Here is a 23,917-nt window from a genome sequence, read left to right as displayed (position 1 = left end):
GCAGTGAACAAGTTTAAATGCCATATTATGATGCACCTTCACGTCTCACGCGTCTAACGTAATAAACTGACATAATTTAGCAAGGAATTTATGTAAATAAAAATTAGCATTGTAAGTAAATATGTATCAAATAATAAAGAACTATAATAAGCAAATGGTGTTATAAAATAAGAAGCCCTTGTACAGAAATGCATTGTTCTTACGACTTTATTGACCGAATTATTCATTCTAATGTGTATTTGTTATCAGATCAAAGCTCCAACCAAAGGAGCATGCAGAACATATATAGTTTTATGCAATACGTTTGATGGAAATGAACATGCGGTAACCCACTTATATCTCATCAAGACGTTACTACTCAATCTACGTGAACAATGTACAATAAATTTCAAACTTAACTTGAGCGTACGCTCATAAAATTGTTTCACGTTGTTGTTTAAAGACAACAGTGTGGACATAATTTTGAGCACATGTATTGTAAAGAGAAGGTAATGGCATATGAAGTGGTGTGCATCAGGTTAAATTAAGTACAGTGTTCATTTTTGTTCGTAATTTTTCCCCATATACATATACTCTAAGAACATAATGTATACCCTGAGATTTTCTTTAAATAAAATACATATATCGAACCATAAACATACACATGATAAATAAATACATGTTATAAACAAATTAAGCAAACAATGTATTTCCTGGTCAGTATTTTATCATGTTTCCCTTGTGCATAAGTAAGACTCGCCCCTCCATTCTTTAATAGTTAAGAGAGAGGAAGATCAGTCATTGCGGAACTCAATGAATGCCAACAGAAGTCTATCACATACATTTGCCCCCCTAAGCGTTGATGCGGGCTATTCTTGTACCTACCAACCAAGTTACCCTGACCTCGAATATTTTAATCTATTTTGATAAGCATTAACTGCTCTGTTATCGGTTAAATCGCGTGGGTATATAATTGGATAATCATACAAGTAAATGTCATTCAATGCAAACTTAAAATGCATGCAGTAACGTCATTAACGATCGTTGTTGCGCTCGTCATTTAGACAATATATACTCATTTAAATGTTTGTAACTTAGCGTGTTTGATTTAAATACGCCAATGCAAATGCAATTTTAGTCTTTCAACTATTAGTTATATAAGCAGTAATGTTAGGATAATATGCGAATAAGTTTCAGAAATGCTTGCCGAATGATGCTTAGAAGGACTTTATTTGAAAGCAAATTAATGATCACTTTTTACAATAAATTATTGTTTGTGTTAGAATTAGAAATACGATAATTTATATTCTGTATATTCTATATTTGATCATATCAACTAAATGTATGCTAAATTATTAAACTGACAACTGTCAGTCATCTTGCATTGCGTTGGTTATATGCTGACCTTTATTAAAGTTACTCTTTGACAAGGCTTTATATGTTATATTTTACTGATACACCCTATTACTTTTTTGGCAACCTTTTTATTGACATTAATTGAACTAATAAACAAATGTATTGGTCGCATTTCAGTCAACATAATTCAACGGTTTCAATATTGTTCACAATTACTACATGCGACAAACTCATTTTCAAACGTGAAACTTGAATTTAACTGACTTCTGCAAAATAAAGTATTATACTTAAGTACAGGCTCACAACGCAACAAAGTTCGTTGTATGAAATATGCAGTAATTAGCCTAAAGGCAACAAAGCTATTTGATATTGTCTTATAAACATTCGTCATAACACTTCCAATTCAGTTGTGACAATACACTATCGATGTCACTCACAATACTATTTGATGACAAAAAATCCTTAAGGATGAAGCTCAATTAAGGGTATTAAATGTGCATTATATATATGTTAAACAATTTATTTCTAGCATATTTCAAATGCTTATTTAGGGTTTCAAACTGTCAATTAAGGCTTTGGTGATACACCAAGAAGGTTAAGTTTAACGTTGAGAATGCACCTATGAAACCTGATTTATGGCCTTTTTAGTTCTAAAAGATGGGCTCAGTATAAAAACATATGCTAGGCAATATTCTTTATATTTTAGAGTTTGATCATCATGCTTTTTGTGATTTTCACAGAAGTGTTTTTTACTTTAGTTTTGAGAGTGATTCCGCCCTGAGCTTTAGAAGGAATATGTGAACATTCTTAAAGCTGAGATTTGGGATTGTTCGCGAGATGACCACGTCTTCGATACACAGCTGAGCGGAAACTCAGATATTATCATCTGGATTTCGCTCAAAGACTATATTGTTTATGAACTGGGCCTATATGTCTATTGGCTTTCTCGCATCCAGAGTAAGTGGTAGTTTATTGCCAGGTTATCGTTCATTCCTGAGGCTTCAAGTTGAGCATCATATCATTGTTTCTGTGGGTTTTAAAGGTTAAACTAATCTCCTACACACGTTGGGTGCGATACAGATAAAGAGATACAGTAGGCGGAGCTTGCTTTGTGCTTGTTGATAAAACATAATTTATGTACGGTTGTAGTGCCTTTAACATCAGCAAAAACATACAGTAGAAAGAAGTCATTGTGTGCGATTGAAGTACGTTTCTATTTAGTATTTCAATTCAGTCAAATAATGATAGCATGCAAGACAGCTGTGCTGTTGGGTTGTGTGGATATAGTTATTGCTGTATGGTGATTGTTTTCTCATGAAGCTTCAACCATGTTTTTATGATAATTCATTTACTTTTTCAATGATGTTCCGTTTGAAAACCGTATTGGCGCAATGTTATCTGAGCGGTTTGAATGGCAACGCTATGAACCGTTTCCGTCACTTACTCCGGTTAAATACAACTGACAATCAGCAGCGCGAAAGCATATATATGCCATAGCAGATGAGCATGCCGCTTGATTCTACATAGTAACATGCCACTTGGCGCCATATTTAACTAATTGATTTAGTGTGCATGTTTCACGCGTTAAAGAAAGGTCTTCAATTGACAGACGCGTAGTTTGCATCATCATGTAGTATAACTATTATCACTAATTATCTAATTGGCGTTTCTGCTATACGTTGTCATTTGCAGGGGAATGTGGTGGGTGTGCGCTAGAAAATACGATAAACATAAAAATAAATATGTCAACAGGAATGTTCATTGAAGCGGCATATCGAAATATATATCTCAGGCGTCTACATATCAACGAGTTATACCTCGTCTTTTATATGCGTGTATTTTACTCTCAGACTTCATGGAATTACACAGGTTGATGTGAATTGTTTATATTTGTACGAGATCACCACTGACAATTGTTTTAGTATAAAAACACTGGTTGGATTCTTTGACTTAGACGAAAACTACGTAATACTAACAACTACATATATTTTAACAATATCATTGTAAGATATACATTCAATTTACGGACGGCGTGTTTGTACACAATGCAAAGGCTTTGAAGGGAAGTATTTGCATAACAAAATGTCCGCACCACTTGCCCTGAATCTATGTGCTAAATACATATTTGCTTTGCTTGATTTGTAGCAAAAATAATCAGTGTAAAAGCGATAATTTTATCAAATATATTATTTACTGCATAGATGTATGATACAGAGCAAACCGGTGACTGCCCTATTGTTCTGTAATATATCAGGATAGGCGGCATGAATTAAAAACTGCAGGACAAGCCTCGCCGTTATTTTATTGTAAACATCCCTTCGTATAGTTAAAAACGACAGGGTGGTGAACTTATTATATATTTATAATAAGTAAGGTGTTATATGAATGTGCGAAATAAGACTAAAATCAATTAGCTATTACAAGTGGTTTAAGTAATAAATGCCGATGGTTCTCGCCACATGTGATTCAGAAGTATTCATTCTGTTTAATTGAAACGAGAGCATCCTGTGAAATTAACATTGTAATAAAACGCATTAACACTATATCGATAGGTCGGATATTGAATCCTGATGGAAGGAAATATGTGAAAGGAGGTGTCATAATAAGTAAAGTGTTTGATGTTCGAGAATTTGCACTACCTTTGGAATGCGAGCTGTTGAAATCCCATGTTGCCTCAACGTGAGCATATTTGTGAAAGAAGAGTTTTCCAAGTATACTTGTGTTGACAGTAACGTTCAAGTGTTATAATTTGTTTTAAAAGAGATACTATTGTTGTCGTTTTTTTAACTGCAGCATTGGTTTAAACGATGTTCCTGTTGAAGAAACATATCGTATGAAAAAGAAATGTCAATCTGATTCTATGTGCATGCATACGCGACTGGTTGTAAATATTATTTTAAAAACAAATACATTCAATTTTAGTGTGTTGTTTTATTAATTGTAAGTCATACATGAACTGTTAATAACGAAACAAATATATTATTGTGAAAATGAATATGTTAAAAAATAAAAATTATACAGAAGTACAGGAAGTGATCCATGAAAGATTAGTTAAGGAACAGGAATATTATATTAAGTAGAAGGTTTACTATTTAGGGATCAAGGCAAAGTTGGTTTACAAAGAGAGGTTAACGTTTCTTATTGATTGATGTTGAATTCCAGAAAACAGAAAAGTAAATGCGATTCAAAGGACGGCAACACACTCTTAGTAAATAGACAGATCATTAGATCTGATATGTGTTCATTAATCCAAACTATCTGGATTAAACACATTTCAGAAGCCAACCAATCGCTCGCCGGAGCAGTTGATCGCTTAAACGATATTCGTGTTAAACTTCAGTTTCTATTCTAAAATGCAGGCACACTGACTCAGCTCATTATGAAAAAAGCATTTCAAAGCCATTTTAGTTTATTAAGTATTTCATTACGTTTCTATAAACTGAAGGCCATGTTTTCTCTGTTGTTTTTTTTTTAAATAATTTTATTTCATTGACAATAATAATTATAAACGACATACAGTTGTTAAATCAATGAATGTATCCAGCGCATACCTCAGTACCTACTCAAGGCAGTTGTTATTTTTGTTGTATTGTATTGGCCAATTTTAAAGCAAATGTGTATGAGCAGTCATGAGTGTCAGTAAACATAAATTAACATGAGTATACGTGTGCGTATATTATTGCATAGATATTTATTTACGTTTTACAAGGCATATGTCACATGTATCGATTACTTGCCTGCCATCAAAGTAAACCAAAGCAAATGTGAGACAATAAGCTCCAAACTTGGTATGAGCTATTGAAGAAACAACAATAGATAGTCTAGAACCTTTTAGATGCAGATCTTTATCAAAAGTGGTAAATAATTTATTTATAACATACAGTATTGAATGTGCACAACATCATCACACTAAATAATCACCACTACTGTAACACAAAGACAATGTACTAAATTAGTATTGTGCATGTATTAAATCAGGAATTATGAAGAAATCTCATAAAGCAAAATACATTACGTAGTGTGTGGTCTAGAATAATAGCCCCCCCCCCCTAAAAAGGATATACATTTGTTTTAATTACGTGCCACATATAATTGAATATCTGATTAATATTAACAGTTGTTTGGTAATATCCAAACTGCTTGATTAGATTCTTAGTAACTAGACGGATAAAATGATTTAACGTATGTTCGAGTACCTGCACAAACTTTGGGGAGCATTCCGTATATACCTGTTTCAAACAGAAAAGATTTAATGATTTTGAATAGTGAATATTTCCTAGTAAATAAAGCAAGCAACTTTAACAGGTATATTAAAAACTCATAACAATGTCTCCAGTGGGACTCGAACTCGAGTAAAAAAAGGCAAGTTTCTGTGAGAAAAAAAAAACGACATGCGGAGTCGAACATACCAAAATGCATTCTTCTGGGAAAATTGCAAAAATCAAATTTCAACTAGAAATAGTACGCATGTGCATACAAGTACTTCGTGCACATTTAATTAATGACACTTTAACTTTTTCGGATTAACTGCGCCTGTGAATATTCTTTGTTTGATAACTATATCGTTTATCAATTTTAAAAAAACTATTTAGCTTTTATGACAACAATAATATATTTATTTAGCAATCATTAAAAGAACACGTGTTTTCGCTTATTTTTTTTTAAAGTGGTAGTCGTCGATATGTACCTTTCATGATAGTTTAGGTAGTTTCTTCTTAAAATGAGTCTCAACTATATTTGTGAGTTTTTCACATCGAATAATTTATCTTATTACTCATTTCAACAAAATAATTGCATTGCTATCTTTTTTCTGAACGACACAGTATATGAGTTTTATTTAACCTGAACCACTGTACCGTATGTGATATTCCTTATGAACTACTAATGTTCAACCTGTGGAATCTATTTGTTACTTGGCTTAAAAAAACATTTATTTCTTTTTCTATAGAAGATGATTGCTATTGTATGCTCGTTTTGACTGTTTGTTGAACCTAATGCGTACATTTAGAGCGTAATAGTCATTTAATACGTTACTATTTCGCTAAACTATCATTATTACCTGACTTGTATATGCTTCTCTCACTTGATACACTTTAGTTTACATCATAACTGCATGAAACATGTGAACATAGAAAAGATGAAGCGGTTATACTCTTAGTCACGGTAGAAAAGTATCATATATTTATTTATAATGGCTCTTAAAACCGATACAAACCCATAAAACTATCGACTAAAAATAAAATAATTATAGGTGGTATAGACAGACGGTTTGAGTTCATTGCCACAGCTACTATTGTAATTCATACGCTTCTCGTCAAGTCATGTTTCGTAACAATACCAATATAGATGTTTTGACATTTAACAGTCTCATTATACTTGACTTGAACGGTTAATATCATTCGGCATTGGTGTATCTGCTCAAACATCGCTCGTACACCACGTGCAAGAATCACTGGCAATATGATTTTCTCATTTATTAATAAATATGCTACTATCATAGCTCATTAAATAAGGGGTATTTACATATATTTAATGATTTAAATATGTGCACAATAGAAACATTGTTATATTAGTAAACGAACGTATGATTACATTTTGGCCACAAGGACTATATAATGAAGAAGCTTACAAACAGATCAACTAATGCACTGATGATGTAAGGTAAGTAGGTCAATCACTTCAAGTGAACTCTTAATTTCTATAAATATTTCCAAATGATACTTGAACAAAGTAGCAGCATGTGTTGCTATCAAATATTTAAGTACTATAAACTGTTTTCTCTTAAAGATCAAACTTTTGTGATTGATTTATATTCGATGATATAAGGATAGACAATTTAATAACTTAATTTTTACTTATCTCCTTGGCCACAAATTACACCAAGTGTTTAATGAACATGTATATTTATGTAAAATCTATATTGGTATAGAGTTTAACATGTAAAACATGCTATCAACTGCAACAAAATATGACAATAACAAAAATAGTCCATCATTTGAAGTGGGAATTGAGTGACTGTTACATTCATACAAAAACAGTAAAAGAATAAAGTACGTCAAATAAGACTCCAGAAGCTACCTCGTCGAGCCTCTATACGACTATCGCGTGAATAAACTAATTTAAATCAATGCAGATCAAAATCAAATACCCGAGCCACATGCTAATATAGATTTTGAATCCTATGTTCATTTAAAATGTTGTAATTTTACATTTAAAATATTTATAAATAACTTTCGACCTATATTGTGTGTGTAGCATTATTAGTGCTAGAAATACTGAGTATGTTTCCGGCAAGTGAAAACATGACTATGCTTTATCCCCACAGCAACATGTATATTTGATGCATTAAGGCGATCGTTCGTAAACCGAGTTGAAACATTGTAACCATTATTATTCATGTCATCTAGAAGACAACGTATAATAATCAGGGCCGGATAAACCTGTTTTGGGGCCCAAGGCTGCACATGATACGGGGGCCCCCTTCCCTCTGGTCCCCTTCTGTATATTAAAAATCATACTTTTGATACTACAACTAGGAAGATGAGAAAAGTTGCATTTGAACACAGTTGACAGTTACATTATATATATATATATATATATATATATATATAGCAATTTGCCAAAACTAGTTACACAATATATTACTGTTGTATTAACTGAATTTAACTTACATGTAACAGTTCCAGCCTATTAGATTTTTCTACGACACTGGCCATAGTCATCGGTCACCTGTTTGACGTCTAGTTCTCGGAGGACTTAACATTCAATAGACAGTAGCCCCAATGCTGTCAACCTTTCCTGACTCATGAAGTTGAGCGACTCAAACTCTGTCATGAAACCAAACAATTTGTGAAGACCAGAATATGCGCTCAATCGATTGCGAAGTTCAACAGTGAGACAATCAACTATGCTGTAGAATGTGTGAATTAGAAAATGGTCGCGTGCACTTAGCTCCGTATTCGCAGATGGTGTCGTACTCTCGTCACGAAATAGTTTCCACCGTTTCTTACGCTTATTCGCAACCTTATATTCGTTGATTGCAACAAACGCTTCGGCCTTCTCTTCAATGTCTTCAAACGTGTCCAGATGGTGGCATGACCATACGGGCAAGTCGTATAATAAACAAAGAAACTAATAGTTCTGAATGAATATACAACACGGAAAGAAAATTGAAAGCATAGTAAATCAAAGCAAACTAAACGGCTACAATTAGATTTTCATCGGGAAACTGTTAAAATCACAAAGATTTGTTTTACTGCAATCCCGATAGAGTGGTTAAATGGCGTAATAAAGAAAGATCATACATTGGGAAACTGGCCTGTAGTTGGGGGCCCCTTAAAATTCGGGGGCCCAAGGCTGCAGCCTTGTTAGCCTAGTTGTTAATCCGGCCCTGATAATAATCGTCTGAGATGAATATTGCATACTACGCTTATATCCAACGATGCGCAAATTGCAAAGTTATCTGTAAATCAATAAGAACAATGTGGTTCCATATGTATATACAACGCTTATTTTGAAATGGTTCCAAGTGCGGAACCTCTTCGATGCGCTTGTGGAGTGCCTCTCTTGGCCACTTGTTTTCATTCAGTGAATCTATTCGTTACGATAGTGAGGCTTCACACCTGAAAAACATCTGTTTGAAAGCTAGCCCTCACCGGATATTCTTTGATTACACCCAAAAAGAAATATTATATCCCTTTATATCCCTTTATCCCGTCTGCAGACAGGTATGGCAAACTGTTGTTGATGAAAAATGTGAGGCATGGAAGGTAAATGATAAGCAAAACTTCCAGGTGCGAAGTTACTGATCTATTATATACCCGAACTACACACAGTTGCGAGGTCAGCGGTCGCAATTATAAATCTGAAATTGATTACTTAAGATAATGAGCGTTCGTTTGAGAAATGACTGCTTTTCGATACAAAGTCGTTATATGAGACGCGTCCTGAGAAAACTTGGCTTAATGGAGACAACAACAAGTGTCGTCCCAGATAAGCCTGTGCAGTCCACACAGGCTAATCAGGATCAACACTTTCCGCTTTTATGGTATTTTTAGTTTCAAGGAAGTCCATCCTTACCGAAAATTAAGTTAAGGCGGAAAATGTCGTCCCTGATTAGCCTGTGCGAACTGCACAGGCTAATCTGGGACGACACTTTACGCACATTCATTATGCCAAGTTTTCTCAATACACGATTCATAAAGAAACTTTGTTTAGCCTGGTTGTTTTAAATTAGAGCTTTCATCTATTGTATTTACTCCATTGGACAATACGTTTTTTTTTATTAAATACGAATTCTGTCAAATAAGCTATGTCTTAAAAAAGTCATGTATATTGCAGTTCATTGATTCAACTCTGCAGAAGGTTCATTTGATTATTACTTCGAGTTCCATTATGTATTAGTTGCATTAGTTTGGAAGAAAATGTATCGGTCTTAACTTATATTTTGTAAGCACACATTTTGTATGTCGAGTAAATTATCACTTGATGACCAGTGAAGGTTAGTCTTTCATGTTGTAATCTAGTCGATAAAACTAGTTTATAAAATTTTAAGACAACGTGTGCCGTTAATACTAAATGCTATAAATCTTTTCTAATACATGCAACTATTTTGTTTTAAGTCAACAAATTTACACACATGTGTGTATTTATTGAACTATACGTACATTTAATATCAGTCAATCCAACTATGTATCAATAAAACTGTTAGTTAAAAAATCTATGTTCTTCATTACACATACATTTTGTATAACGTGACAATATTATAATGAAACATGATAAATATAAAGACAAACATCTTTTTGTTAGAGAAGCATAGCGATTTAAAGGTTCACAAAGTGAATGTTGATCATTTAAGAGTAAATATATTTAAAAGATTCAAATGTTTTGTCGCTAGTTTATTAGAGCTATAAAGAGATGTTTATTCAAGATAACCTTCAACTAATTGATTTGTTAGAATAAGGCAGACCCCTGAATATAATCTGGTGTGAGGCTATATTGAAATTCTTGTCTGAAATTCTGACATTAGCAACTATTATAGATGGAAAGTTTCATAATTGGTTTGCCAGTACTATCGACGGTGGAGCGTTATATATGAAAACTGTTATTAAAATTGAAAAACAAAAGTGTATCTTACAATAAAGCACACCTAAAGTTAAACAAAGAAGCGACATTCGCTCACAGCTGACTGAAACCGGCAAAATTTGATTGTTGTATTGATCTTTAAAACAATAGTTGCTTATTAAGATATTTTCAACGTGATTCCACTTTTATTCATGTTCACAATAAGAATACAAAAAATATAGCATTGTATTTTAATTGTATTGACGTATCAATCTGATCGACAAAAGACACCCGAGATTCAAAAGAATGAATTATGACTTTTTTTATTGTAACATATGCGGGTTATTATAAACTTACTAGAACATAACTATTTATTCAAATACATACAACTTTATGCGAAGCGGCGCAATCAAACAGCGTTAGGTTAATATACTCAGGATTGCAGGGCATGTTTATAAACACAAGGTGCCTGACTGTCATAAACGTTTATTTCGATTGGCGGAGTATTCATTTTTATCCCAATTTCAACGCGACATTGACGGTATAACACCTTATGGAAAATACTAGTCTGTATTTTACACTGTGGGATATACCTGTCACGTGCACGGACTACTTTTTACTTTATCACTGAATGATTTTTCATAATTAATAAAGTCGAGAAAACTTTAGCTTCAAAATTATACGACCTTCAACCTTTAAATCTAGTCATATGACATAATATTTCGCCATCCATATAATGAATCAGCTGATTGATGGCGTCATAAAATGACATTTATTGCGTCATTCCCCCCCCCCAAAAAAAAAATTGACGATTTATTATAAACGCGTTTTATTTCACATGTACATGTACTCTATATCGACATACGGTATTTGAATTTTAAATTTATCACATTTTCCTTATTTCGTGTAATGTGCATTGTTTATAATCCATGCATATACTTCTGAGATTTAAGCATGTACAACAAGCCATACAATTCATAAATAATCTGCAATATTTGCTATCCGATTTAATTCACGTTAAGCATAGAGCTGTGTAAAGTTTTAAATGGTAAAAATAGCACTACACTGGAATTCGGAACGTCCCATTTTGTACACGGGTATTATCCACTGATTTATATGTTGTGTAATGGAATGTTTTCCATACTTTGTGTATTTATATATTAAATTATTTTCTTGTAGAATAAGAGCATTTACCATAGACAAATAACATTGTGCAAGTTTAAACATAATTATGTTTGTATGCAGAAATCTGCAAATGCATTCGAGTTTACCAACGGCTATTATTTGATAAACTGCTCCGGTTCATTTTAACAGCAGTAATGTACATAGAGTACATGACGTAGCGTGTGACGAAGAAGAAAGTTTATCGAGTTCATAAATTCATTTGAATATAGTGATAGGATGGCATAAGGGTCTTTATTTAACTATGCTAAAATAATAAATAAAGACCCTAGATGCAAAATCGCCAATTATTGAGTTAAATGGGTAATTAGATGGATTTTAAAGGATAATTAAATGTAAGACACTAGTTCGAACGTGTTTTGGTTTTTGTTAGTACTTTTGCCGTTCCCTGTTCTCGGGGAAATGATTTGAACATGTCCATGATGGGGGCCATTGATGCATTGGAGCATACACGGCATACCCATAACATTATATAAAAAACACGTTATTCGCGTCCTTAAATTCGTCGTCCGAAGTCGGAAAACGTATTGCCATGCATATTAAGTCTAATAAAGTGTCAGTCGCTGCAATTGTCTGTTTAGTCGTCGATAGTGTACATGTAAAATCTGTGTTGAGATCGACATCATTTTGTCAGGAGCAATCGCCGCCATATTGGATTTTGATCATTTTCTTTCGAAAATAAAATGAATTATAGTAAAGTAAATCTTCTTTTCGCGGTCGTAATGTGTTATAATTCGCATGCTGCGTAAAATTGAATTTAGGCATATGGTGATATTTTTACTAGTTTTACAGTTTGTGTGTGAATTTTTTAAGACTATTGTGGGTACCAGAACAAATACATATTACGCTAGTCAATGTTTCCAAGAGTTTGTATCACTCGACTGGCTTGTGTGATGACGTATCACACGAGAGGCGGAGCGTGTAATGTGACGTCATTAAATGGGTCGAAGTGGTCCGGCTAGTATGGTAATATGGAATTGGAAACAGCGAGTAGCGTAATACGGGATTTTTTATTTCAACGATTGATACAACCTGTATTTTTTTAAAGCATAAAACAGGTATATAATAAATTTATATCACTACGCATGGTTACATTCGTTAGATTTTAAGCGATTTTTAAGAATGAATTAAAATAATTGTTAGGCTAAGGTTATTAGATCTAGTTATGTTAAATGTCACGTTGAAAAAAAATCAAATGGGATAAATAGAATACTAGGATTAGCGTTGAATACAGAGAAGTTTATGTTGCTCGGCTCGAACACCGAAAGCGCATGCCAAGGCTCGCGCTCCCGGCGTTCTAAGCCTCGCAACATAAACTTCTCTGTATTCAACGCTAACCTAGTATTCTCTATATTTTTATGCTTACGGGATTATAATCATCATTAAAACATTTTTTTATAAAAGAAACAATATTATTCACTTCTCAAAATCAGTGGTCGTTTTATTTGTAAATCTTCGTGGTTGTTATTGTAATTGCTTGTAAACAGTTAAACGCTATACACGTTTAAAAAACTTTGACATATTAGTATTTGTTTTATAACGTTTTATTCTCGGTTTAATGTAGTATCATTCGCGAAACATGGTGTGTGGTTGACACTTGCATATTATATTATACTTTAAACAAGTCCATATATACACATACCACTTATCGATAGGATGTCTGCCTGTCTGTCTGCCCCTGCCTGCCTGCCTGCCTGCCTGCCTGTCTGTCTGTCTGTCTGTCTGTCTGTCTGTCTGTCTGTCTATCTGTCTGTCTGCCTGTCTGTCTCTGTTTGTCTGTCTGTCTCTGTCTGTTTGCCTGTCTGTCTGTCTGTTTGTTTGCCTCTTTCTGTATCTGTTTGTCTGCCTGTTTGTCTGCCTGTCTGTCTGTCTGTCTGTCTGTCTGTCTGTCTGTCTGTCTGTCTGTCTGTCTGTCTGTCTCTGTCTCTGTCTGTCTGTATGTCTGTATGTATGTCTGAATGTCTGAATGTCTGTCTGTCTCTGCCTCTGTCTGTCTGTCTGTCCGTCTGTCTGTCTGTCTCTGTCTCTGTTTGTCTGTTTGTCTGTCTGTCTGTCAGTCGGTCTGTATGTTTGTCTGTCTGTCTGTCTGTCTGTATATGTATGTGTGTATATGTCTGTCTGTCTGTATGTCTGTAAGTCTGTCTGTATAATGTCTATGTCTGTCTGTCACTGTCTGTATCTGTTTGTCAGTATGTCTGTCTGTCTGTCTGCCTGTCTGTCTGTCTGTCTGTCTGTCTGTTTGTCAGTCTGACTATCTGTCTGTCTGTCTGTCTGTCTGTCTGTCTGTCTGTCTGTCTGTCTGTCTGTCTGTATGTCTGTCTGTCTGTCTGTCTCTGTCTGTTTGTCTGTCTGTCTGTCTGTCTGTATCTGTATGTCTGTCTGTCTGTATCTGTTTGTCTGTCTGTCTGTCTATGTCTGTCTGTCCGTCTGTCTCTGTCTGTATGTCTGTCTGTTTGTCTGTCTGTCGGTCTGTACTAAATGGTATACATTTTAACTATTACGTTTAATACTGTTGCAACACAACAAAATCTTCGTAAATATAGTTCGGTTTTTGTCTTTACCAAGATAGTTGTTGCTCTCTTACAAGCATTCGAAAGAGACAAACATCAAAAATAAGTTTTATTTAACACCAACAATAAACAAATATATTTTATAGTTTAATTGTGAGTTTGCAAAAGAACATATCAAAAGTGTATTTCTTTTTTGTGACTTTCATCAAACATACCATTGCACCACAACATAAGACCGAATTAAGAATAGCAGTACTTTACAGTATTTAACGATCTATTCGTTCATCTAATAAGCGAGCGCCTTCGTGATGCAATCAAGGAGGTTAATATCTACTTTGAAATTCCTCGGAAAACATCAATGTCTTTTCTTTCAACAAGGCGTCTGTCTGCTTGTGTATCCGCATCAATAACCATAACTAGTTAATTGCTTATTAATTGTTGCACTCCTGAGTTGTTCAGATTTGCTTGCATCTGGGTGTCTTTTCAGTATATATTTGGTGTTAATGATATGCTTATCTTCAACGATTACTGGAAACGATATAACTGACATTCGTAATTCTCGCAACTAGTCTATGGGATACGATACGATTTTTCGCGATGTTAGCACTGTGATACCACAGTTTAAACGAACTCATGTATACACGTATACGCGACTCTCCTTCTGAATAAAACTACCGTTACATGAACATCATGTAGATATTATTGTTGAACGAGCAAGACGATTATGGTAAGCTTAGGTTTCATAATTCCATTACACACTTTTATCATAATGATTTTATTTACCTGCGAATAGCTGTTTTATGTATACTTTATATTGAAAGCAAATAGCGAATTTGTATAGAATATGTGATGGGATTAAATATAAGAAAATGTCAACAAGATGTATATTATAAGAGATAGAATGAAATATTTTCAGAGATCAACAAAATGTATATTATAGGTGATGGGATTAAATATTTGCAGAGATCAACACGAGGTTTATAGTAATCCTGTATTTCTAAGTAATATATTGAACACCATCATTGGGCACTTATTGTCTTGCTCATTTTTGCCAAACTAAATTATAAAGACTTTAAACATTAGGTTAAATACTGTTGTAGCGCAACAATATCTTCGATAATATAATATTCAGTAGTTTTGCGACGGGATGAAATATTTAAACAGGTCAATAAGATGTGTATTTTAATTGATGGGTCAAAATATGTGCAGAGATCAACATGAGGAATATAATATTCATTTTTAAGGAAAATTTGCTGGAATCGACAAGATGTATTTAAGTGATGGTATGGGATGATTGCAGAGATCAACAAAGGGTATATAATAAGTGATGTGATGGACTACTTGCAGAGATCAACACGAGGTTTATAATAAGTGATGAGAAGAAATTGGACGGACCTTATTAAGAGGTATATAATCAGTAACGTGGTAAATTATTTGCGGAGATCAATTATAGGAAACGGAAAAGCAAATCGATGAAATATTGCGGAGAACAAATATAGGCAACTTATAAGCAAATCGATGAAATATTGTGGAGATCAAATATAGGCAACTTATTAGCAAATCGATGAGATATTGTGTAGATCAAATATTGGCAACTTATAGGTGAATCGATGAAATATTGTGGAGATCAAATATTGGCAACTTATAAGCAAATCGATGAAATGCTGCGGCGTTCAAATATAGGCAACGTATTAGTAAATCGATGAAATATTGCGAAGATCAATTAAAGGTATAAAATGACCGATGGAATAAAATAATTGAGGTGATACATGGATATATATAGCATAAGTAATAGGGTGGACTATTTTCAGAAATCAACAAGATATATAATATAATCATTGGTGTTAGCTTTTATTTTTAAACATCTGCACTGCAAAAGGAACAAGCTCCCTCTAAAGCGTCACTGCCCTCACTGTGAGATTGATTTGTAAATGAAGAAATACAACAGCACCGACTTTCCCATAAATACGTGTGGCATAATATATATGTCTTTACATATTCATTAAACTTGACCTTAAATGTGATGTCCGTTTGCACATACATGTATATCTATCATTAAATGATATCCAGATAATCAGCGCATGCAGTAGTTTAACATAAATATCAGTATGAAATGTCAAAACGAACTAAATGTATGCCCACGGCTATCATTAAAGTGTTAAGCTAAAGATGCTATGAGTTTTTATGTTTTATCGCTGATTATCAGTTGCAGACATAAACTGTGGCGATTTAAAGTAGAGAAACATTATCGCTCAGTCAATAGATATATCGTTAGATCTGATATATTTTTAATCACCCTCCTCATGATCTGAATGCCTGGTTTCGTTCAAACGAGGCAAACCCCGGGGTCTATCGGCAAATGCTGCGATTCATATGAGGGATTACACTTTGAATAATTGTCTAATTGACAGACGTGAACAGCTTATTGCTGCTGCTATTACAGGTGTGTATGTGTGTGAGTGGTTCTCCAAAGCAGGCCCAGTCGTTCAGTACGGACATAGAAGTTTGCCTAGAACATTCTGATTTCGATTAACGTTACACACAAAAAAAAATTAATAAAAATATGAAGATGCAGTCATTAATAATTGTTAATATTTGTTTTAGAGCAAACATGGTTTAAAATACTACACAACTTCAATGCTACCTCTCACGAAAAACGCCGCAAACATTCAGTTTAAACCTATTTATATGAGCTTGATTGCATCGAAAGGCTATTGAGACACGATGAGTCTGTTATACCAGGGGTAAAACCAACAATTTGGTTCTTTACAGAAAATCAAGATAACGTTCCCAGACTGTGGATCGAGACCGATTGTTCGGTTGGCGTATTACCATAAGCACTTCATCACAGCAACTTTCAAAGGAACGTTTGAAGTCGATTACGACGTAATGTCAAAGTTAACATAGCATTCACAAACGAAAGACTTTAACATATATCATCGATCGAATAGAATTTGTTTTTTAATTGTATTTTATTAAATGCTCTCCGAGAGTTCACACGCTATTTCATGATAATGTATGTATTATTTGTTGATAAAATCGAAAATTACAAATTGTATTATTGATTCCACAACATAACTGCTTTCCAAACCTTCCCTGTAAAGCGAAGATTACGGAAGAAACTAGATTATATATGTTTTTTTGGGTTGTGCCAGATAATTATCAACTAACGATAGATATACGACTTTATTTATCTTAAAATATGGCATGTTTATAAACAAATCCAAAACTTTAATTTGGCTGGGCGGACATGGGTAAAAAAAGATTCCAAGTACTCGTAGGCTAATATAATAGCATAGGTTAGTTTATTTCGTATGGTCGCAATAATTAAAAGGTCAGTACAGTAAATTACAGCAGGGGTATATTCCTCTCTATACGAAAACAGCAAGAGAACATGAAATAACACACTGATAAGTGGCTATGCGGCCTTAAAACAACGCACATCAAACGTAATGCTTGTTTTTTTGGACATGCTTACTCTTGAAACGGGTGGGCATTAATTGAAATCAGCCAATCGAGTTATAACAATTATCAACATGTTCAACCGATGCGATGTTCGGTTTTAATGAATAGGACGAACTATCATTTCATAACGTTTTGAATTAAGATGTTTATGTTTGGTTCTCCCTATGATTATGTTTAATTTCTTTTAATCTTTGAAAAATATCGTATTTATAATACTAGTATTTGATTTAAAACTTTGAACTAGTTCATATTGGAATATAAGTGTACAACAGAAGGGAGTCGTTGATGAAATAACTTCCGTTAACAAACACGCCTTTTAAAAACAAAACTCCATCATGACTAAAACATATACAAAATAAACTAAACCATTTTGAATAAAATGTTATAATAGTCTCGCGTACGTACTAGTTTGACAGAATACTATTACATAAGTACATGTACTTCATATATTTTAAACGAAAAAAGACAAATGTCATTGGCAGATCATTATTTACCTCAAAGTGGTACATGCACAACTAAAATAATTATCAATAAAACATCTCTTCCGGAGTTGGTTGTTACGATGCTGGCATTTAACAATCACACACCAACAATACACGCTCAAGTGTTTAACAAATTTATATCATTGGCATAGGTTAATTATCCTACATCACTACAATAGCCAAAACAACACATGCAGAAGTTACTGGCACGAGGAGTTTCACTTTGATGAATGAATAGGCTTCTATTATAAGAGATTGATTCGCAGCATCTGTACTAATTGGTATTTACAAATATATCAGTATTCAAATACATTCAAACTTATAAACGCACATAGTTGCGTTTGAAACACGAGTGTATCATAGAAGTAGATTTAATAAAGCCACAAAGGAGCGTAAAAATACCATGATAAGAAAAAGTGAGCCGTAAAATCAAAACAATCAAGCCAAGAAATTCGATTGCTGTTGTAAAATATAACATGTTAAAAATACGTAGCAGACGCTGCAATTAAATATTGTAAATAGCTGTAGTACTTTAACAGTATTAACAATTAAAGATCAAACGGTTGTGATTGATAAGTATCCTGGCAGCTAATAATAGACCCATCCTTGTGTAGGTTATTCAGATGAAAATCCTTTCATGATGCATCGGTATTTGAGTGGTTTTAGTTTTTAGTTTGAATACAATTTCAATTATAAGTATTACTTTTCTCGATATTTTAATGAAGAAATAATCGGTTCAGACAAAGATCTGTATATGGACAGATCTTTGGCTGTTGCAATATGATAACAAGTTGTCCAGCAATGAAACAGGTAATCGAATGTATACTACCGTAAGAGATATATTAGTATAGTTAAGCATAGGAAGCAGTCGAAATGGGTTAATCCAAAGAAAAGAAAGTACAAAGTAAGTGCCGTTTATGCCGGGTTGTTGCTTTTTGGTCATAACTGAATTTAAACGGTTTCCTATGAAATTAAGAGTATGTTTATGTTTGAAACTTAAACAGTTAGGCAACAACATAATTTATTAATTTTTCGACGGAGTTCCGAACCAAAACAAGCGAGTGAGCGATCTAAAATAAAAATATTCCATAATCGATTTAATTAGAGGCAACCGCAAAGCTTAGATCAAACAAGAACATAATGTGTTGAATATTTATGCATTACGAATTTAGCATATAAAATGCTGTATTTATTTTATTTATTTATTTTTTATACGTAAAAGAAAACGTATGTTATTTGTTTCACGCATGCATTTTTATATGGGAACTTTATCACAATAGTTCTTACTTTGTTTAAATTGTTGATTAACACTTATTAGCATTTTTAAAATGTCGAAATCATATCCACATTAAAGTTTTTACATTCAATGAATTTATATAAGAACAATGACATTTTTGGATTTCAGGCTATTAATCAAGTTCAATGCGATTAATAGTTTGCCTTATGCTTTATCAGATTACAAATACAATCATCTAAACTAGAAGTATATTTATATTGACTATTGTAGGCTAGAAGCTTTATTGTAAGCTTAATTGCTTATTACATGTTGTTGTTGTTTTTGTTAACCAAAACAAAAACTCTGCTTTAAACAATCGCTTGCGGCGCGATTAGCCGAAAGAACGTTTATAAATCGCTAAAATTTGTCTCAGAAACATGTGTGAGCAATATTGTGTTAATTTTTTCATTTACAACGTCGATGAATGCCATTATGTAAGTGTGATTTATTACTCGTACCACCATTACACCTAGAAACTTGGGGGATCTCTTTTCTAGCGTGAACATCCGCGACTGGCTTTTTCAATATTCAGCCAGTAACCATAATCACCGCTTTATATATTAAATGAATTTTACATCAATAACTAAACATGTATTTTTGTGTTGCACTTTCTATTATAAAGATTGATAAATTTCGTATACATGTAAAATATGAGTAATATAAACTTTATATGTAATAATATTGGTGGTAACGAAACCCACGTCAGTAAGCGTGTTTAACTTCGCGAAATGCTACTTATAATTTGTTATTATGTGACATATATAGGTGGAAACTATGTTTTATTGATAGTATGCTAAATCACAGCGATACATATACTCGAAGTAAATTTATGTATTTCGGTACCCATGCAAGATTTTAGAACATGTTTTATTTACCGTAATCATCTTATAGAAATTATTCCGCCGCCGGCCACCCCTGCCGTGGTGGTACGGTAACGGGACAAGGTTACAGGCATATGCACGCAGGTCCGTTGTTGCACAACAACGATATTTAATATTTGTATGGAAGGATGACGAAGTCCGAGTTCCGGTTAAGACATTTATTAATTTCTCTATTGGGTTTGCATGATATTCATATAATGTTATTGGTAATTTCGTCATACAAGTACATAGGGTTATACCCATGCAAAATCTGGTGCATTGATGAATTATAATACTGTCATATCTAGGGATAACTGTCTCTGAGCTCCTTACCCATCTAAACAATGGACTAACACGGCCGCTATTTATTATTATTATTGTCAGGAAAGTAACTGGTTATTTATCATTTCATATACGGAGCAGCTCCGGTTGGAACTGTTGTGAAAATACGGGGATGTTGACTTAGTTATATACCTCACTTTCTGCCAACCGGAGTTGTTTATATTTTGAATTACAAAGAAGGTTTGTCGGAAAAGTGTTAGGAACGATTGGCAATTGCTCCGGAAAAAGTCTGGGTTTATATACCCTATGAATCACTCCGGATGACGTCATCAAAATTATGACGTGTACGGAGCTCTGTAGAATATGGTCATAACCGAGCAACATTTCGGCGAGGTTCGTAGCGCACGGAACATGCCGAAGTGTATAGTTTGAAGTTAACATGTATATTTAAAGATAATTTATTCTTAACAATTATTTATATAACAATAATAAACCATCATAAACTCCGACATCTAGCTAGTTAAAGTGAAAACAGTAGAAGATGAATTTTAACATCCATTATAGTCGAAAAGAGTGAGGGAACGCCCATGACGACAAAATTCGATTCGTCTCGGAGTTAGTTTCTATTTTGAGAACGAGGTCTCGCGGACTTGTAGGTTGTTTACCCATTGAAATGACAATTACTTATGCGTAGTAGCATTTCATGACGAAAGCTTTCTAACAATATCTCATTTGAAATTAGAAAAATGAATAAAAACATGCATAATCATGCATTATCCGCGCTGTAAGGGATTACAAACACCAACACGTAACCCAATAATCAGCCGGATTATTGCGAAAACTAACCATACATACGCCAGTTTGGTGTTCGAAGCGATAGGTCACTACACTTAATATACTTGGTCACTAGATCGCCTTAGTGTCGAGTTAAATCATTTCGTTCAAATTAGTATATTGATACACATTATACAATTGTCAATTGTTAAAACATAATAAGTTGTTAGAATTTGTGTTTTGAATGTAATATAATTGAGACATTAATTTAATTTAAAACATTAAAAAGCTATTTAATTTTCATCCTAAAAAAATGAAATGAACAACGGACAGATGACTAAACTGCTATTATGTAACACAATACTTACTTTTTACACATTAAGACGACGATAAGTACACCGAAGAGAAACATTCCATCCATTGTTTAAAAATGTCACTTTAAGTAAATTGTCAACCACTAGCCTATTACTGCTAGTATTGACCTTTGCACGCATACGTTTCAATTGCGATGTTTTGTTGTATTCTCCTATAAGCGCAATTATATTAAATGTGTATACAATTCTTACACAACTTAGTTCGCACAATTTTCAGCTGCGGTATACACCTCGAGCGACAATGCGCTTGTAAACTGCCACACTTAGCCCATGGTAAGCATTTAGTGAAACAATTCAATGAGCAAGCAATCCCTCACACCTCCTAAGCAAATTGTTGAAAAGGTAGTATTAACCGTAGTATCCAATCTCAAATTAGTAAGGACAGCGTAATTCCAAATTTATTCGCACTTTTGTTTTGTATATAATCGAAGACTGAAAAACTCCTCGATGCGGTTGTGAAGTGCCAGTCTTGACCAGTTGTTTTCATTCTGCCGCTCTTGACTTCTTATTTTCATTCATTGAATTGGTTAGACAGAAGAAAAATGCACACCTCTAAAAACATAATCTGTTGGAAACGTAGCGCTCACCAAAGCTTCTTTGATGGGAATAGTAAGAGATATATTACCCCTATTAGCCCGTCCGTAGACAGGTATTGGTGATTGTTGGTGGTGCAAAATGTGAGGTAAGGAAGGCAAAGTGAATATTTGCATATTTTTCAGCTGATATTTATGCTCGCTTTTGAGCGGACACACATTCTAAATAATCAGCTGAGTGGAAACTAGAATTTCATCTTCAGAGTTGACCGAAAGAGAGAATGTTTTTCATACTTGGTCATGGACTCGTCTTCGGAAGCATGGTCCAACAAATTTAAGTTACTAAGCAATGTTTCTAACAGTTTCTGTGTGTTGCTAGATGTAGCTAAAACTCGGTCGTAACGCTAATGTGTCGCAGCTTGATGGATAAGACATGACACAGTACGCAAGTCAAGCAACAAAACATTAAACGTTTAAGAAAAACAGCGCTGCTTTTCATGCATTGGTCCATTATAAATATTTTCTTATCATTATTGATTGCCATTATTGATCTCAGATGACTTCAAAGGGTGTTCACACTGTGATAACAGCAAGGTGCCATGATATACGGGAGCTGAATGATACCTCAGATTTTGAAGAAGTAAATCGAACATTATATTTTTGCTATATTTTTCTTTTGAGATTGTTGAGATTAAAACAGACAATGACGGAAATCAGCGGTACCAACATTTTAGGTACGCTCCGAGGTGCTCTGCGAACTACTATGAACACTTGAAATTTAAAACTGAAACCAAAGCACTTTCTATTCTTATAAACGTTTCGGGTCTCAATTAGCTTTGTACAGTATTGCGACGATGTTATATTTAAAAAACACTATTCGACTTCGGACTTTAGAAAAATGATATCGTGAGTATTTACGAAAAAAAAAAGAACACAAAGGACACATCACTGTAGAATATTCAAACATCGAACCTAAGCTCTCATTGAAAATTGTTGGTGAAAAAATCTGACAACCGTTTAAGACTTACACATATTCTGAGTCAGTTATTGATTTATTTATATAGTAAAAAAAGCAGAAATGAATCACAATGTTTCTTTTATCCAAATAACAATGCATGAGTAACTGCAGTTGATGATGTTGAAATGGAAGATTGAAGAGCGTAACGCCCTGTTCAGATTCCCGCCGACAGACACGCTGTGAACATTTCATGAAATAGATACAATAGGTAAAGCACACAAACATACACTCGCAAAACATTAACCAGTACATTAGAAACACTCTTAATAATGCCGACGTCGATATATTCATAGATAACTGATCTTACGGCGTATATTTAAATGTTAAGATGGAAAATAAATTCTCCCAGTATGAACTGACACCTATCAATGCCTTCCCCACAGGGAAGAGACGCTAGATTCATGGGCGTAAGTATGCATTTAAAAGGTCTGCACATGAATGCAGTTCTTCAGATTAAAATGAAAGAATTATCGTAATTCTGCAAAAACTCGTGTTTAAGACAAATAAATAAACAAAGCTCTATAGAGCAAAATTAGAGAGAACGCTTGATAAAAATACAATCGGAGTGTGTGGCTATGTAAAATAGAAAAAAGCATGTCCAGGTATGTAAACTTTTTCCGAATAGTAGTTAAAAAAATTGGAGCGGCAGCGCAATCCAGTATTTTTTTTCGGCGCAAATGTAATGACATAGACATACATGAACGCGAAACATCACAAACATTTAACTCTGATTCGCTCTATGTCTTGAGATCTGCGAAAGGAT

The 23,917-nt window shown here is 33.9% G+C and overlaps 1 protein-coding gene across 3 annotated transcripts in view; it reads right to left on the bottom strand.

Moving 5' to 3' along the window:
• LOC127858458 (neuronal acetylcholine receptor subunit alpha-3-like) overlaps nt 1–23,917 on the bottom strand; it is a 94,771-nt gene that overhangs the window by 17,523 nt on the left and 53,331 nt on the right. The window contains exon 1 of one of the 3 annotated variants that reach the window (XM_052395639.1): nt 21,598–22,085. The exons of the other annotated variants lie outside the window; for them this stretch is intronic. Within the exon in view, the coding sequence (XP_052251599.1) occupies nt 21,598–21,650 (53 nt within the window). The 5' untranslated portion in view covers nt 21,651–22,085. Of the gene's footprint in view, nt 1–21,597; nt 22,086–23,917 lie in introns of those variants that run through there. 3 annotated transcript variants of the gene reach the window in all.

The sequence above is a fragment of the Dreissena polymorpha genome, chromosome 14 (genome assembly GCF_020536995.1).
Source record: "Dreissena polymorpha isolate Duluth1 chromosome 14, UMN_Dpol_1.0, whole genome shotgun sequence".
NCBI lineage: Eukaryota > Metazoa > Mollusca > Bivalvia > Myida > Dreissenidae > Dreissena > Dreissena polymorpha.
The sequence above is the reverse complement of the archived record's forward strand: the minus strand, read 5'-3'. Positions and strand labels throughout refer to the sequence as shown.